We start from the raw sequence: 16,829 nt of genomic DNA on the forward strand, positions 1-16,829 counted from the left end.
TTGCCAGATCTGAGGTCAGATCTAGATTCCATATTTTGAGAGGTTTATGACCCGAAAACTTTACTTACATATGAGCCTACTCTTGGGTTATCTTATCACCCATCTATTGGGTTATTCTGAGGACTGAGTGACACATGTACACAATTGGAAATCCTCTTATCTATGGGCATATGTTCTAAGACCACCAGTATATACCTAAAGCTGGATCATACTCAACCCTATATATCTTATGTTTTCTTAGCATGCTGAGAAGGGACTCTGGATGATTAACATATACAGCATGGATATAATGGATAAGGGTTTTCAGATACCACCCTGTAAAAAGCAAGAAGGCAAGGAATTTAACCATGATGCTCAGAAGATCATGTATTTTAGAGCTTATGAATTAGTTATTTGTAGAATATTCCATTTAATATTCTCAGATCTTAGTTGAAACTTAGAAGAAATTTAAATCATAGGTAGAAAAACCCCAGTAAGGAAGGACTACTATGTAACATTTGTGGAATCTGAATGAGGCTAATTTTCTTTCTATCCCCTAGAATACCCTGGAAAACTGAAGTTAGAAGAGAGTCAGGTACAGTGGAAGAACTGTAAAGAAAGAGTTCTGTGTTATCAAAGAGACACCATGGAAACATTCTTATCCCCTTTCTCTCTCCCTCTCCTGAGACAAGGGTTGAAAGTGTCTTTTCCATTGCTCAGAAAAACAAACGTATGATCAAGGACACATACGCAGATGTTGCTGTCACATCCTGCCACCCTTTGGCGATGTTCTGTTTCAGTTCCTGTAGTGAATTGATTCCCAATTTTCGCTTGATCTCTGCTAGATGCTTCTCTTTTGCTGCCAATACCTGAGACAGAGTCTGGATTTCTTCTTCTACCTATGAGGAAGTGGGTTGGGCAGGAAAACAGCAAGTCATTAAAGTTATTAGAGCCAAATTCTACTCAGGATCTCATAGTCATCTAAAAAACATCTGATTCATTTCTCCACCCACTCCCCACCCCTCCTGCTTTAAAATCATAATGAGCCAAGCATGGTGGTGCACACCTGTAATCCCAACACTGACAAGGCTGAAGCATAAAGATGCAGAGTTCCAAACCAGACTAGGCAACAGAGTAAGTTCCAGGCCTGCATACTTACATAGTAAGATCTTTTTTCTCTCACAGTGGCTCTTTATATTCTTAGCAGTTGTCTCTCTCTCTTTCCCTGTGCTTCCCTATTTTTCTCATAGAAGTTTTGGCCTTAAAATCATTATACAGGGCTAGGAAGGTGGCTAAGTGGTAGAGTGCTTGCCTCGAATGCACGGGGCTCTGGGTTTGATTCCTCAGCACCACATAAGCAGAAAAAGCCAGAAGTGTTGCTATGGCTCGAGTGGTAGAGCACTAGACTTGAGCTGAAGAGCTGAGGTAAAGCACCCAGGCCCAGAGTTCAGCTCCCACAACCGACAAAAAATAAATAAATAAATAAAAGTCATTACACAAATAACACTCAATTCACTCTAAGCGAGACATCTCAACCTTACTTGAGTACCACAAAAATTCCATTCTAGTATACTGAATATAATCTCTATCCCCCATCCCCACACACCTCTAAAAAACCACCAAAAAAATAAGCGCAACCAATGTAAGCCCTAAACCTTGTATGTATATTTCATGAGTTTATAATGGGCCTGTCTTATGCTTGCTATAGCCACAGCTACCCTCAGAGAGATCTGCAGAGGTTCTCAGCGGGCACCTGGGCACCTGATAGCCCACCCAATAAGGACTAGTGATGTGCCTGGCATGGAATTAATCAGTCTTTGCCATCCAGAAGCTTTGTTGTGAGAAACTGAGATACCAGGAGGAGAAGAAGAGAGTTGGTGAAAGAAGCCTTAAAGAAAAGCAAAAGCACAGAAAGATTATAAACTATGTGAGGTCCAAACTAGGAGCAGAGCTCTAAAGAAAAGAAAAAGATAGGGAATAGAAGACTAACCCCCAAACAGAGGAGAAAAGACAAGCTCACAAACAGACAGAGATACCATGTGAGAACATTCTGGTCCCAGAGTTGAAAAATTGAGTCCTAAAATCTATTCATGATATACAATATCCTTACAAAATACTTCCACTCACACACTGCAAAGCCATATTCTCAGCACTGATAGGCACTTAACTTCGGTAATCTCAAAGACAGTATGACCTTTAACAACAACATTCAGAATTGTTATGGTAATGGTGTCCACTGCTAATTATTTCTTTAGAGGACACAGAATGAACACACTAGTACACAAAGGAGAGAAGATCAAGCACCATGTGGCAATAATAAATAAGAGTTGTCGTCGTAGTAGTAGTTATAAACAACAATTATAATGGAACTTTTACCTGGCATAACTGGAAGGTAGATCCAGCACAAGCTGTGCTTGCCAGAATAGTAAATTTGATCAAAGTACATTCTATGCACATATGGAAATATCACAACAAAACACCTCCATACAATTAATACACAATAGTTAAAAAATTGAGAACTGAAACCACTAACCTATATGACACAGAATTAGAAAAGACAAAAAAGAGTAAAAAATAATGATTAGAATGAAGATAAACAAAATGGACAACAGGGAACAAAGAAAATGAATTTTTTTAATGCCAGTTCTTCAGAAATATCAACAAAACTGAAAACTTTCTAACTAGTCTAACAAGAGAAAAAGATGCAAAATATTTAAAATAATACTAATAAATAACAAATTAACACTAAAAATATAATTACATATACATTATATATCATTATATATTTGTTTATAATATATTAATAATTATATATGGCAAATTAATACTAACCTAACAGAAGCAAAAATTATATTAAAAAACAACACTCTGAATGTCTATATACCAACAAACTATATATCTTGTCTAAATGGACAAATTCTTCAAGACATAAAAATTATCAAAACCAACCCAAGAAGAAAGAAAATATGAACTAACTTATAAACATGAAAATGAGACTGGATAAATCGAAAGTCAAAACTTCCCCAAGTCTAAAGCCAGATGGCTGCCATGGTTAATACTACCAAATATTTTTAAAAATCCACAACATCAGTCCTTCTCAAACTCTTCTAAAGAAAAGTAAGAGGATGGAACATTCTCTAACTCATTACAAGTTGTCAGCATTCTCATATCTCAAGTATACTTAAGAGCTAAAAAAATTAAACCCTGCAAAAAACAAATCCTCAAAGAAACAACAATCGAATAATAAGTGAGCTAAAGACTTAAAGAGAGACTTCTCCAAAAAAATAAGAATAGCCAATAGACACATGAAGAAATGTTCAACATCTCTGGCCAAAGAAGAAATGCAAATCAAAACAATATTGAGATTCTACTTCACCCCAGTTAGAATGGCCATTATGAAGAAAACTGATAATAACAGATACTGGTGGGGATATGGCCAATAGGGAACAATGCTACACTGTTGGGAGAATGTAAATTTGTTCAACCAATCTGGAAAGTAGTATGTAGGTTCCTCAAAAGACTAAACACAGAGCTTCCCTATGACCCAGCAAGCCTACTCCTGGGCATTTACCCAAATGACCACAAACCAGCCTGCACTAAAGCCAACCATGTTCACTGTAGCCTTATTTACTATAACTAAAATATGGAATCAGCCAAGATGGCCCCCAGTGGATGAATGGATCAAGAAAATGTGGTAAATACACAATGGGATTCTATGCTTCTGTCACAAAGAATACCACTGCCCCATTCGTAAGGAAATGCAAAGACTTGGAAAAAGATTATATTAAATGAAGTAAGCCAGATCCAAAGAAACAAGGCTGCATAGTTTCCCTCATTTTCAATAACTAGAATATATCTAGGATATTCTTAGGAGAGGACCACAATACCTCAATACCTATATGCAAATTACCATGATGCTTATTAAAATGAACTGTTTGCAGTTATTTCTTTTTTCTTTTCTTTTTCTCCCCTTTGGCTTATTTCCTGATGTCACTGTTTTTCATTTTTGTACCTTGTATATGTTTATCTGATTTGGGAAAGGGAAGAGGAATTACAGAAATGGTGGGACAAAAGGTGAACCAATTCAATAGTGATATTCACTAGACACTATATTGGAAATGAACTTTACAAACTTGTAGAGGAGGAGGGACAGGAGGAGAAAAAGTGGGAGAAAATGAGGGAGGGAGTAACACTGTTCAAAAAGAAATGTACTCACTACCTGACTTATAACTGTAACTCTTCTGTAAATCACCTTTACAATAAAATTTAAATTGAAAAAAAAAAAAGATGTCAGCATTACCCTGATACCAAAGACAGCCAAAGATATTCTGAGGAAGGTAAACAATAGCCCATATTTCTTAGGAATATTAATTCAAGAAAGCTCAACAAAAAATTATCAGACTGAAACAAGCATTGTATTAAAAGGACTACATAACATGAGCAAATGGAATTTGTCCTAGGAATGCAAGGATGATTCAGCAAATGAAAATCAATGCAATAAGCCACATTAAGGGAAAGAAAGAAAAAAATACAGGATCACTTCATTTGGTGCAGAAACAGTACTTTCATGATAAACCAAGTAGGAACAGAAAGGAACTTCCTTAATATGAAAGTATATCCTGAAAAACTGAGTTCCTATACTCAACTGCTGAAAGGCTGAAAGCTTTCTTAAGATGATAAATCGGGTGCTCATGTCACCACTGCTACTGGACATTCTACTAGCAGTTTAGCCAGAACTATTATGCAAGAATAGTAAATAAAAGGCTTAAGGGTCCAAAATCCAAAATATGTATTGTAACTCTTACCGTTCAACAATAAATCCTATTTTTTCAATGGACAAAGGACTCAAACATTTTTCCAAAGATCCAAAAATGCCTAATAAGTGCATGAAAAGATGCTCAACAAACAAAAACACAAAGAGGTAACACTTGTCACCTACTAGGATGTCTAGAATTAAAAACAAACATGCTGGCAAGGATGGGAAGAAACTGCTTCTGATAATGTAAAATCACCATCACTGCTAAAGAAAAGAGGTTGGTAGTTCCTTTAAAATGTTAAATATGAAATTACCATATGATGAAGCAATTCTACTTTTAGGTACTGAAACTGAAAAAAAACAAAAATTGAATTAACACATAAATTATGCTAACTTTCTATAAGAGTCAAGAGTCCAAATAACCCACATGTCCCATCAATGAATCAACTCTAAAATAAAACATGCTAAACACATAACGATGGAGTATTATCCAGCTATAAAAAGGAATGAATAACTCATAGCTTTATATAATGGATGGCCATTAAATATGTCACAATAAATGAATGACAACAGATTTAGAAGGCCACATATTGTATGATCCCATTTATATAAAATATCCAGAAATCAGTTAAAGCCACAGAGACAGAAAGACAGTTAGCTGCTGTCAGGAACTAAGCGACGGAAGTCTAAGGGGAGACTGCCAAGTGAGTGTAAAAGGAGCTCTGTCAGAGGTGAAGAAAATAATTGGAACTTGAAAAAGATGATTTTCACAATGTTGTATGAATATACTAAAGGATGTAGTTGAAAATGACTAATGTTTATGAGATGTGAGTTAGGAAAGTTGGAAGGTGGCAGTCAGGCACAAGTTGGAAGGAAGGAAAGAAGACAGGGAAGGGAGGCACTGGAAGGCACAGGCTTGCAAAGGACTTGTATCCATACACAACACAGATAAGGCTGGAGCAGTCATTGATGAGACTGCAGAGCAAGCATCCTAGCTGTCAGCCAATGGGATTCCTCCAGAGACTCAGTAGTCTGCTGGGACACTTCCTGCTTCCCACCCTACCTCAGAGATCCACTTTACCTCCAGATGCTTTGTCATATACAAACAAACAACATGCTCCCTCCTCACTCTCCTCTTCCCTAATCAAGACCCCATGGGACAAATAAGATCCTGCTGCTTCCTCTTCCCTGGAACTGACCATACTCTATTACAACAGGCTTTGGAAACACAAAGGTCACTACCATGAAGCTGCAAAGGCAATGGCCCTTACCTTTGCAAGTTCTCGTCTCAGCTCATCCTGCTCCTCCTCCGACAAGGTCTCAGTGGCTCCCAGGGTGGCAGCAGCATCCTCCCCTTCCTCAGGTACTGGATCTGTCCTCAGCAGACCTGGAGGATTAAAATAAAAGGTCTGTAAAGCTTGAATAGCTAAGTGAAATTCTCCTTTAGGGTGCTCCCTTAGACCAGCCAGAATAAGGTTAATTAAGTTAAATCCACTTATCACCATTTTGTACCCACAAACGACCTAGCTCTCTCAGTATAGTACAAAATTCTGGGCCAACTAATAACCATCACCAACTTAGACCTGGCTCAAATACAAATTTAGAAAGTACAGCCTTCCCATGGTATCTGCGCACATTCTCAATCACAACACAGTCATGACAAAGAGAGGCTGGGATTGGAAGATTGTCAAGGTACATCTTTAAATGGCTGCACAAGGTAGGCACTAGTAGTTCATGCTTATAATCCCAGCTACTCATGAAGCTGAGATCTGGGAGACCTAGGTTCAAAATCAGCCTGGGCAGAAAAATCTGTAAGATTCCACAGCAAACAGGATGGAGATATGGCTCAAGTGGGCAAGCAAGCTGTACTGAATTCTACATGGGGGGGGGGGGGGGGCAGGAAGCTGCATGTGTCAATCAGCATAAATTAACAAAAGGTTTTAGACCCTTCACACTTGCACACAGGTTGGGGGAGCCATATATCATCAGCTTCCTGTGTTGACCAAATCAACTTGTAATAATAGCTCATGAAACAAACTGAAGACTACATGTTATCCCATTTCCTTCCACTAGTTAGTGTAGAAGCTTAAAACTGTATCTCATTCAGATATCCTTTTTAAAAAAAAAGAACTCAAAAGCGGGCACTGGTGGCTCACACCTGTAATCAATCCTAGCTACTCAGGAGGCTGAGGTGTGAGGATCACAGTTCAAAGGCAGCCCAGGCAGAAAAGTCGGTGAGACTCTTATCTCCAATAAACCAGAAGTGGCGCTGAGGCTCAAGTGGTAGAGCACTCACCTTGAGGCCCAGAGTTCAAACCGCACAACCGACAAAATTAAATAAACAAAAATAAAAAAGAATTTACTATAGCTGTGGTAGTGCACAGCTGTATTATAACATTCAGGAGGCTGAGACAAGAAGTTTAAGGCCAGACATGGAATGGAGGAGAGAACAGAACCCACTGGGAATGAGCAAAATAAAAAATGAGGTAGGGTCAGCTTACAGCAAATACAGAAGACATTCATTCATCTACTTCCCTTAAGAATAAGGGACTAAAGTCATGGAGGGCAAAATAAGGCAGGGTAAATAGAGGAAAATAAGGCCTAGTGAAAGTAATCCAGAAGTATAAGTATTTAGAACATAGAAGCACCAGTTATGTTCCAAAGAAAAGCAAGAGGATTCATCCCTTCCTGAGAGATGTATTTATCACCCCCAAAATTTACATTTGTTTGGCAGGATATATGCCTTCCTGAGAGAAATGCTCCCCCCAAATATAAGAATCTCCTACCTAAAACATGGGCAATAGGATACTTTCCTTATCTCAAGGATAAGCATCTGTTTTATGGCAGGATGCGCTCTTACCTGGAAGAAATGCCCAAAACATCCAGCAACTCAGAAATGTAACAACAGGCCCCCTGCCTTACACACACACACACACACACACACACACACACACACACACACACACACACACACACACACACACACACACACACACACACACACACACACACACACACACACACACACACACCCCTAACAGCCAAGAAGCTGTGTGTCTCTGTCTCTCCTTTACAACACCCACACTCTATTAGTGTGTCACTGCCTTTCGGTTTGCATTTGTCTGCATGCATGCTTGATTGCTTATTCAATAAAGCTCTGTCAAGTTTTCTTACCATCATGACTTGTCCAGAAGTTCTTACTCTGTATCAAAGTCAAGGACCCTAAGTGAAGAGTCCCTACTTTTAGAGGGAAATGTCACAGATGTTCACGCTGTATCTGGTGACAGGAAAACCTCTACATTTCTGGAGGGTGACCAGAAAGGCAGCTGCTCCTCAGCTTTCCCCATTTTACCTGTGCCTCCCCCTTCCCCACCAATAAAGCTCAAACTTTGGGTGCAAAATAGAAAGAGGTACCAAAACATTTTAATTTTTAAATCAAAATTAATTCAAAGAACTCATAATGGATTTTTAAAAACTTAATTTAAACAAAGCTCATTATTGCTCTCTCCTTTGCTTCAGGTTCTAACATGACAGGGACAACTCTAACATCTGCAGGGACTACTCAATTGCTGATCTTATCTTTACCCAAACTCCTGATGTTTTCTTTGTCACAGAGTTTGTGTGCATTAATTTTATCTGATTGCTGAGCTTTGGGGACCCCTATTAAGCTTCAGATCCAAGGCAAGTGTATACGGGCCTCTTGTCTCCTTGCTGACACTAGTCTGCTCATCTGCTCCCACGCCACACATATGGGATTTCAAGGTGTCCTCTGGCTACAGATTTTGTTGCACACGCAGTGACAATTTCCTCTCCTTTGTCAAGTCATAGCACTGCAGTCATTCCCTATCCAATTCAAGTCATTTCTTCTTCTTTGTGTGTGCATGTGTGTACTTGGCCTAGGGCTTAAGTTGAGGGCCAAGGGACTGTCCTGAGCTTTTCTGCTCTGCCATGCCCAGCTCACAGTCAAGAACTTTCTCAGTCTAATCTGCACCACTCCAAAAGCCAGTGCCAGGCAGCAGTTCAAGCACTGGCAGAAAAGGAGGAAGACAGAAAAAGAGCCACACTGCAAACGGGTTGCCACCCCATAGCAAACAGAAGAGAAGGAGACAATAGTGAACGTGCACGGCGTGCACTTACACATCATTTGGTACAGGGTCTATTGTCCACTCACTGCTTAGTGATAGTTAATAATTACATCAATAATCACCTGCATAACTATACCGGAATGCTGTCTTCCTGAGTAGCTAGGATTACAAGCATGAGCCACCAGTATCCAGTGACTCATCCGCTGCTAGCTTCAGGACCACCACAATTTTATATTTGGTATCTGCAAAAGTTAATAACATGTTCTGCCTTTTTCACTATCGCCTGTAGGTGGCAGCAAATTGTCACCATTACATTTTAAAGGCTGAAGGCATGGCTCAAATGTGCCCATCAAGAAGCAGCTAAGACACTTAACAGGGGGCAGAGGTGAGGATGGGGGGGTGGGGGTGGGAAGGGGGTGGGCGGCGGGGAGGACATAAAGGAAGAACAAAATCGTAGACACAAAAGTCACCAGCTAAACATGAAAGCAATGCCTTGCTGGCCTGGTGGGAATGTGTAGGAGCAAGCAGGCCAGAGAAAGGAGGGGAGCGTTCAGTCCTGAGCACATCTCTCTCTAGTTCTAAGTCTTGATGTCACTTCCTTATCTGTCCATCTCAGAACTCACAGTGCTAGGACAGAACAAATGTTAATGTTTTATTTGAACGGATTTACTGGCTGACTAAAGATTTAATCATCAAAAGAAGTTTCTTTTCCCACAGATAAACCACTATTCATAAACTTCAACAAATTTCAGCCAAGCAATGGACCAGCCTTTTTTTCTTTTCAGATAGATAGATGGGGGAGGAGAGAGAAAGAGAAAGAGAAAGAGGGGAGGAGAAAGAAAGTGAGACAGAGAGAGAGAGAGAGAAGGAGGGAGGGTGGAGGTTCTCATTATACAGCCTCGGCTGGTCTCAAGCTCACCATCCTATTTCTCCCTGGGAAGACAGGTTTAAATCACTATATTTGGCTTGTGAATTCTTGTTGTATACAAAATTAGATCCTATAATCAAGCCACAGAAAAGTCAGGTGAACATTACTTCATTACTTTGCTAGGCGTTGCCTATGCAACCCTAAGCTCTCCATACCAGAGGGACACGGAGGGGGAGGTGCCCCCCCCCCTTCACACCCAACTACAATGATTATAACTTTAGCCCTCTCCACACAATTGCAAATCAGGAAGGACATTGGGAACTTCTAGTTCAAACTCTTCAATGTATAAGGATGAGGTCCAAGGGTGAGATTATTTGGTTTAAAAATGAAAAGAAACACAAACATAACCTCTGAAATTTGATGGTGGTGTGGACTGAATTTTGTCTCTTTGAAGACGCGTTCACCTTCCTAACTTTTGCTGCCTGTGGATGTGACTATTTCGAACCAAGTGAAGGTGAGACAAGATCATATTTGACTTAAGTGGAGGCAAGAGGAGCCCAAGTTTGAAGCCAGCCCAGGAAAAGTTAGACCTATCTCAAAATTAAAGGCTCAGGTGGCAAGGCTGCCAAAGATGGTAAATAGCCTGTGAGCAATGTTTCCAGTAGACATTCAACACTCCTGAATAAATGAATTACAGGAAAGTACGCAGCTGAGTCAGAGGAAACCGTAAGAGCCTAGCGTGACCTCATTGTCTACCTTCTATCTTCAGCCCCTTTATCTGATATACTGCATTCTCTCTCTTCATTGCTTTTACCTACAAAGGTTTTCCTACTCAAAATAGACAAACGAGTTAGGCAATGGTGGCTCACACCTGTAATCGTAGCTACTCAGCAGACTAAGATCTGAGGGTCGTGGTCCAAAGCCAACCCAGGCAGGAAAGTTCATAATACTCTTCCCTCCAATTAACCACCAGAAAACCAGAAGTGTCATGTGGTTCAAAGTGGTAGAGCACTAGCCTTGAGCAAAAGAGCTCAGAGACAGTGCCCAGGCCCTGAATTCAACCCCCCAGGACCACCACTACCACCACCAGCAACAAAGTCATAAAACCACTCATGTCATTAAAAAGGTAATCCCATGTCATTTTTCTGAAGATCTGAGCAAGTGCCTACCTCCATGCTGCAGGAAAACTGAGCACACAAATGTGTGATGGATACACAGGTAGGGGCATGAATGCTATTATAGGAGAAAGAACATGAAGTCAGGAGCCCCCAAGAAAGTTCCACTAGCAGAGAAGATGATGCTGGGCAGCAGACTGTGGTACTTAGAACACTTGTCTATCCAGGAAAGGACTTGGTGACGTACAACAGAGTATTCAAGGTTTCTCAGGAAAATAAAACTATATAGGCTTCCACACAATCTTCAAGGAAGTAAAAAGAGTTTTAAGACTAGTATACGAACAAGCAACTGCAGTTTCCAGCATGGTTTCATTTAAGCACAATGAGAAGAAATACACAACCCCTTTTCTAACCTTAGAGACATAAAAAGAGGTAGGATACATAGTTCAAAGTATCTTTTAAATCTGTCCTCGGACTTCCTGCTTGCTGCCTTGTTCTTTGTTTCTGGATGTGACAAACTCCAGGAAGAGTAGAGGAATATTTGGAGGTTCCCAGAGGACCCTGGTGGTCCTCTGACCTGAGGTTGAGATTTCTTAAACACGGCATGCTGGATGATTTGAGCAGGTAACTCTCTGCGATGGGGGCTTCAGCCTGGGAAATAGCATCTGGGCCTCTCAGATACGAGTGGTCACTGCAGTCCCAACCTACACTAAGGGTGACAACCAAAACCCAAATGCCAGCAGGAAGCAAAGCTGCTCCAGACTAAGAGCCATTGACTTAAACTGGACCAACAAAGCATCTGAAGACACAAACAGGCCACCTGCTCTGTGACACGGATCACCTTAACAAGATGGTGGTGGAGAAATAAGGATACCCTGGATAGACTAGATTCTTTTTTTTTGGGGGGGGGGTCCGGTCGTGGGGCCTGAACTCTAGGCCTGGGCGCTGTCCCTCAGCTCTTCAGCTCAAGGCTAGCACTCTACCACTTGAGCCACAGCATCACTTCCAGCTTTTTTCTTTTAGCTTATGTGGTACTGAGGAATCAAACCCAGGGCCTCATGCATGCAAGGCAAGCGCTCTACCACTGAGCCACCTTCCCAGCCTCTAGACTGGATTCTTGAAGCTGTTATTTACTCATGATGAATAGAGTAAAGCCAGCCTTGGAGTATTGAAGAGGAGAGGAAAACTTCAGCAATTCCTTCCCTTTGTAGTGAAAGCTACAAAAACAAGAAGATGAAGAAAAAGATTTGATATGCTCCATTTGGGGCAAGATCCAGAAACCAAGAGCTTAACTGAACAATGTCAGGACTACTAAAGAAAGAGATGGGGGGAGGAGGGATGGGCAAAGGCAGAAAGGGAAAGGTAGGCATGGAGTCAGAGCAGTGAAGTGCCCTTCTGGGGCTCAGCAAGGTCATGGGGTCCTAACTGTGGTCATTGTGCCACCCAGGACACTGGTGGCTCATGCCCATAATCCTCAAGAGGCTGAGATCTTATGATGATGATTTGAAGCCAAACCAGGCAAGGAAGTCTATAAGAGTCGATACCAATTAATCATCAAAAAGCCTGTAGTAAAGCCATGGCTCAAGTGGTAGTAAAACACTAGCCTTGAGTGAAAAAGCTAAGATTCCAGACCCTGAGTTCAAGCTCCAGTACTGGCATATGTGTATGCATGTGTACGCATGCGCGCGCACACACATACATACACACACACACACAGTCACACACAGTCACACACACAGTCACCTTCCCACACTTCACATAAACTGTTGGGAAGGAGTAAAGTTCACCAACACATATATTCAAATGCTTCACTCATTCCTTCCAGGTATTCCTATCTGACCTTCACTGTATCTTTCATCCTTAAAAGTTGGGCAGAGGGGTCTTCAGCTCGTTGCCCCCCTTCCTCACCACTCTAACCTCTGAAAACCAAACGTAAAATTAGTAACCAGGACCCTCCACAAAAGAGGGCAAAGGTCAGCCACAGAGAAATAAGGCAATCTCCAGAAAGGAAGTCTCTCCCACACTTAAATTTCCTCAGTAAGGCTCAATTTCCTGTCTACTATTTTGTCTCAGGATTTTTCTTGAAAACTATAGATATGTTTGTTCTCTGCCATCATAAAAAATGTGTAAGACGTAATAACTACTTCCCTAAAAGTGGAAATGACACAGAGCACAAATCAAAAAGCGTGAGAGAATGAAAAGGAGAGCTGGAAATCTTGTTTAATTTTTCAATCTTTTCAGTTTCAAAGATGACATTAAACTGTCAAGATTATTTTTAATGACTCAGTTTCTGACGTCACTAGAAATAACCAGGGATGCTGAAAGTTGTTTGTGACTTCTTGACTTGTTCTAGAGCATTCTTCAGAGGAAGAGATACTCTACAAAACTACCATCTGGGAAAGTATCCTTATAGGTGTTCACAAGACAGAAAAGAAAGGAGAGAAAGAAAGAGGGGGGGGGGGCGGAGGGGAGGGGAGGGGAGGGGAGGGGAGGGGAGGGGAGGGGAGGGGAGGGGAGGGGAGGGAAGGGGAGGGAAGAGAAGGGAAGGGAAGGGAAGGGAAGGGAGATGTCAGCTATAAGATCCCCAGTACCTTCCAGTGGCTCAAAGATGGACTAGAACACAGTAAAGAACCAGCCAACTACCTTCACAACAAAACTCTTGACAGAGAAGTTAGACCTTGAATAACTAAACTATTCTGCAGTATTCATTACCAGAGAAGTTAAGTAACTGTCTTGTGAAAAAGCAAACAGACTGGTGTACACTCAGTGGTAGAAAGCATGTCCAGCACTACCAAGAAAAAAAATAATAATTTACTGATAATTTTAAAAAAATAAGAAAAATAAAATAAGCCACTGGCTTTAAAACTGAGCGTAAAGTGCCAGCTCAGGCTGGCTAGCTTGATGATTAGAGTGCACCACAATCCCTCCTGTCTGTCAAATGAACCTGACTGCGAACCAGCCCTTACCAGTTTCATTTAGTCATTAATCCAAAAGGAACTTGGTGAGCCTTACCTGCCACATTCTGCTCCTGGAGCTAGAGGAAACAACAGTCAACCAATAAGGCAAATATTGCTCTAGGATCTTATATCCAGATTCTCAAAGTCACTATAATTCAGTGTTTTTTATAAGAGTCACTAAGCAGTAGTACCAGATAAGTATTAAAAAGAAAGAGAGAGGCTGGGTGCCAGTGGCTCATGCCTGTAATCCTATAATATTAGCTACTCAGGAGGTGGAGATCTGAGGATCACAGTTCAAAACCAGGCCAGGCAGAAAGTCTATGAGATACTTATCTCCAATAAACCACCAAAAAACTGGAAGTGGCACTGTGGCTCAGGTGGTAGAGTGCTAGCCTTGAGCTGAAGAGCTGAGGGACAATGCCCAGGCCCAGAGTTCAAGCCTCATGACCAACAGAGAGAGAGGGAGAAAGAGAAAGAGAGAGAGAGAGAGAGAGAGAGAGAGAGAGAATAATATAAAATATCAGAGTACAATCACACACAGGAAGTTCTACTTCATAAAATCTGCTTCAAGCCCAGGTACTGATGGCTCACACGTAATTCTAGCTACTCCAGAGGCTGCGATATGAGGATGAGGATCAAGTTTTGAAGCCATCTGGGGCAAGAAAAACCACAAGACTTTTATCTCTAATTAAACACTTGTGGCTCAAGTGGTAGCACACTAGCCTTAAGCCAAAAAGCTCAAGGATATTTCCCAGGCCTTGAGTTCAAGTTCTAGGACAGCAACTAAAAAAGAAAGAAAACAAAACCCTCTGCTTGAGCAGTACTGACAGATATTTGTGATCCGTGTGCGTGTGTGTGTGTGTGTGTGTGTGTGTGTGTGTGTGTGTGTGTGTGTGTGTACTGGAAGTTAGAAGGGATAAAATATTTTAGACTGTGGGTCGGTCATGCCAAGAGTTCAGAAGTCCCTGATAAAGGAAATCTTTCGTTCCAGCCCTGGCTGGAGCCCCTGGCTCTCCTCCTACCTGAGAACACTGCCCATAACTGAATCTCATTACTCTCTCCTCTGCCCTATGATGGCATTTTGGATATAAATCAAAGCGTAAGTTCTTTTCAGATAGTGTTCCCAATCTTTTTGTGTGGGATGCCTTATTCAGTCATCCTCTGTTGGCATGACTTACTTGCTGATTAAGAAAATACAGAGGCCAAAAAGCACTTTTAAGTAAGCATTGGTCCGAAGAGCTTACCCCTGCCACCTACACAGTGTTCACAGCACACAGGGTTGGTAGACTCTTGAAAGTGCCTGGTTTAATTGGGTAATTTAGTATTGCTGTGCCCTCACAGTGTGGTGGTTTCTGTTTGCTTTCCCGCTCATTCCATCTCCCTTGTTCCAATTAGTGCAAACTACTGGTTCTGAGCTTTGTGTTACGAGTTGGGATTTAGTTGTTCATTTGTGTGTGTGTGTGTTGTTACTGAGACTTGAAGTCAGGGCTCATGCTCTTGTTTGGCTTTTTCGGCTCAAGGTTGGTGCTCCACCATTGGGCCACACCCCGTCTTGTTGTGTTTTGTTTTGTGCCACCCCGGAGCTTGAACTCAGGGCCTGGCTCTGTCCCTGAGCTTTGTTGTTGTTCAAGGCTGGTGCTCTACTACCTGAGCCACAGCTCTACTTTTGGCTTGTTGGTACTTTACTGAAGAGTCTACTATCTAACAGACTTTCCTTCCAGGGTTGATCTCAGACTTCAGCATCCTGGGTAGCTAGGATTACAGGTGTGGCACCTGTACCCAGATGCTTTATTATAACTCTATTAAACCCCATGATCCCAGGCTCCTTCAGATTGCTACTAAGAATTCTGATGATAAGTGTGCAAAATTTGCATAGAAGCACCCCCCCACCCTGCCTGGGTTTTGACAGAAAAGGTCCCAGGCTAGTCAGGACTGTAACCAGAAGTGAAAGGACTTGAAGCAGAACTAAAACTTCCCTGGGACTCCCGAAACCCTGAAGTCGCATGAACCCCAAGGTTTTGAAACCTTCCCCAAGGTTTTCATGTGAAGCTTTAAGTCCCTCAGGAAGAGCTGCTCACATTAAGAAATCAGTACATTGTTGTCTTTTGGAGAGCTGGGCAAAAGGGAAGCCCAATGTTCTTTGCTATAAGAGAGATCTGTTGATGGCCACACAGATAAGAAAATTTTCAGCAAAGGACAAAGTTCCCAGCAATGCAGGGACTGCCTGAAGACACCAAGTCCTGCCACCTCAGCTTCTAGAGGACAGTTGTAACTGTTGGCCAACATTTTCTCTTCCCAATCTAGAATTAGAATGGTGCGTTAGTTAGCACACAGCCTGTCAACAAGTACACAGACCTCAAATACTTCGAACAAGGTTTCATGCTGCATCCTGTAGCACCTGTTTTCTAAATTGCCCATGTATTATGCTTACAAGGAACAAACTGTAACGTATTCTTCACTAATAGGAAAATAATTAACTTCTAGGAAAGCCTGTTGCTTCCTTGACACGTTTCAGAGGAGGTCATTTAGATGCCTCTCTCCCAGCGCTGGCTGTGAAGGAGGAGCTGGCCTGGACTCGGTCGATGGCAGCGGCTCCAGATTCCAGCTGTGCTAACAAACTCAGCTTCCATGCCCCTAATCTCACCACACAACACATGGAAGGGACACCTGCTTCCAAAGGTACAGCAATCCCAGGTTTCGTTCTTTAAATCATCCTTGCATAGTTATTTCTGTTTCTTCCTTAACAAAACCTAGAACGTCTGATCGGTGATTAAGGTGCTCAGTTATTAGCAAGACAAAACTCAAGGCAATCTTCACTTGTAACATAGGCAACTGGAAGTCCAGGCTTTTAGATTTCCCCTACTCTTGTCCAATATCTATCAGCTTAGTGCACTCAGACTGATCAGGAACAGTATTAGTCTAACTTCCCGTCTATAAACATTCTCAATACTGAAACAAGCCATCTCTCTCTCCATATCCTTTTTCTCCCCCCTCCCCTCCTTCCCTTCTGCATCCCCTTCTCTGCTTTGCATCTGTAAAAGCCTTAACTAGTTACAACACAAATCATTT

At 41.6% G+C, this 16,829-nt stretch overlaps 1 protein-coding gene across 3 annotated transcripts in view; it reads right to left on the reverse strand.

Annotated features, from left to right (window-relative positions):
- The window catches only part of Tpd52 (tumor protein D52), an 85,462-nt gene that overhangs the window by 15,275 nt on the left and 53,358 nt on the right, over positions 1–16,829 (reverse strand). For all 3 annotated transcript variants that reach the window (XM_042680663.1, XM_042680661.1, XM_042680662.1), the window contains exons 2-3: positions 6,007–6,122; positions 730–878 (exon numbers count right to left, since the gene is read on the reverse strand). In XM_042680663.1, the coding sequence (XP_042536597.1) occupies positions 730–878; positions 6,007–6,122 (265 nt within the window). The remainder of the gene's footprint in view (positions 1–729; positions 879–6,006; positions 6,123–16,829) is intronic.

Source organism: Dipodomys spectabilis, unplaced genomic scaffold (genome assembly GCF_019054845.1).
Source record: "Dipodomys spectabilis isolate Male_0828 unplaced genomic scaffold, ASM1905484v1 ptg000063l, whole genome shotgun sequence".
In the NCBI taxonomy this organism is placed as follows: domain Eukaryota; kingdom Metazoa; phylum Chordata; class Mammalia; order Rodentia; family Heteromyidae; genus Dipodomys; species Dipodomys spectabilis.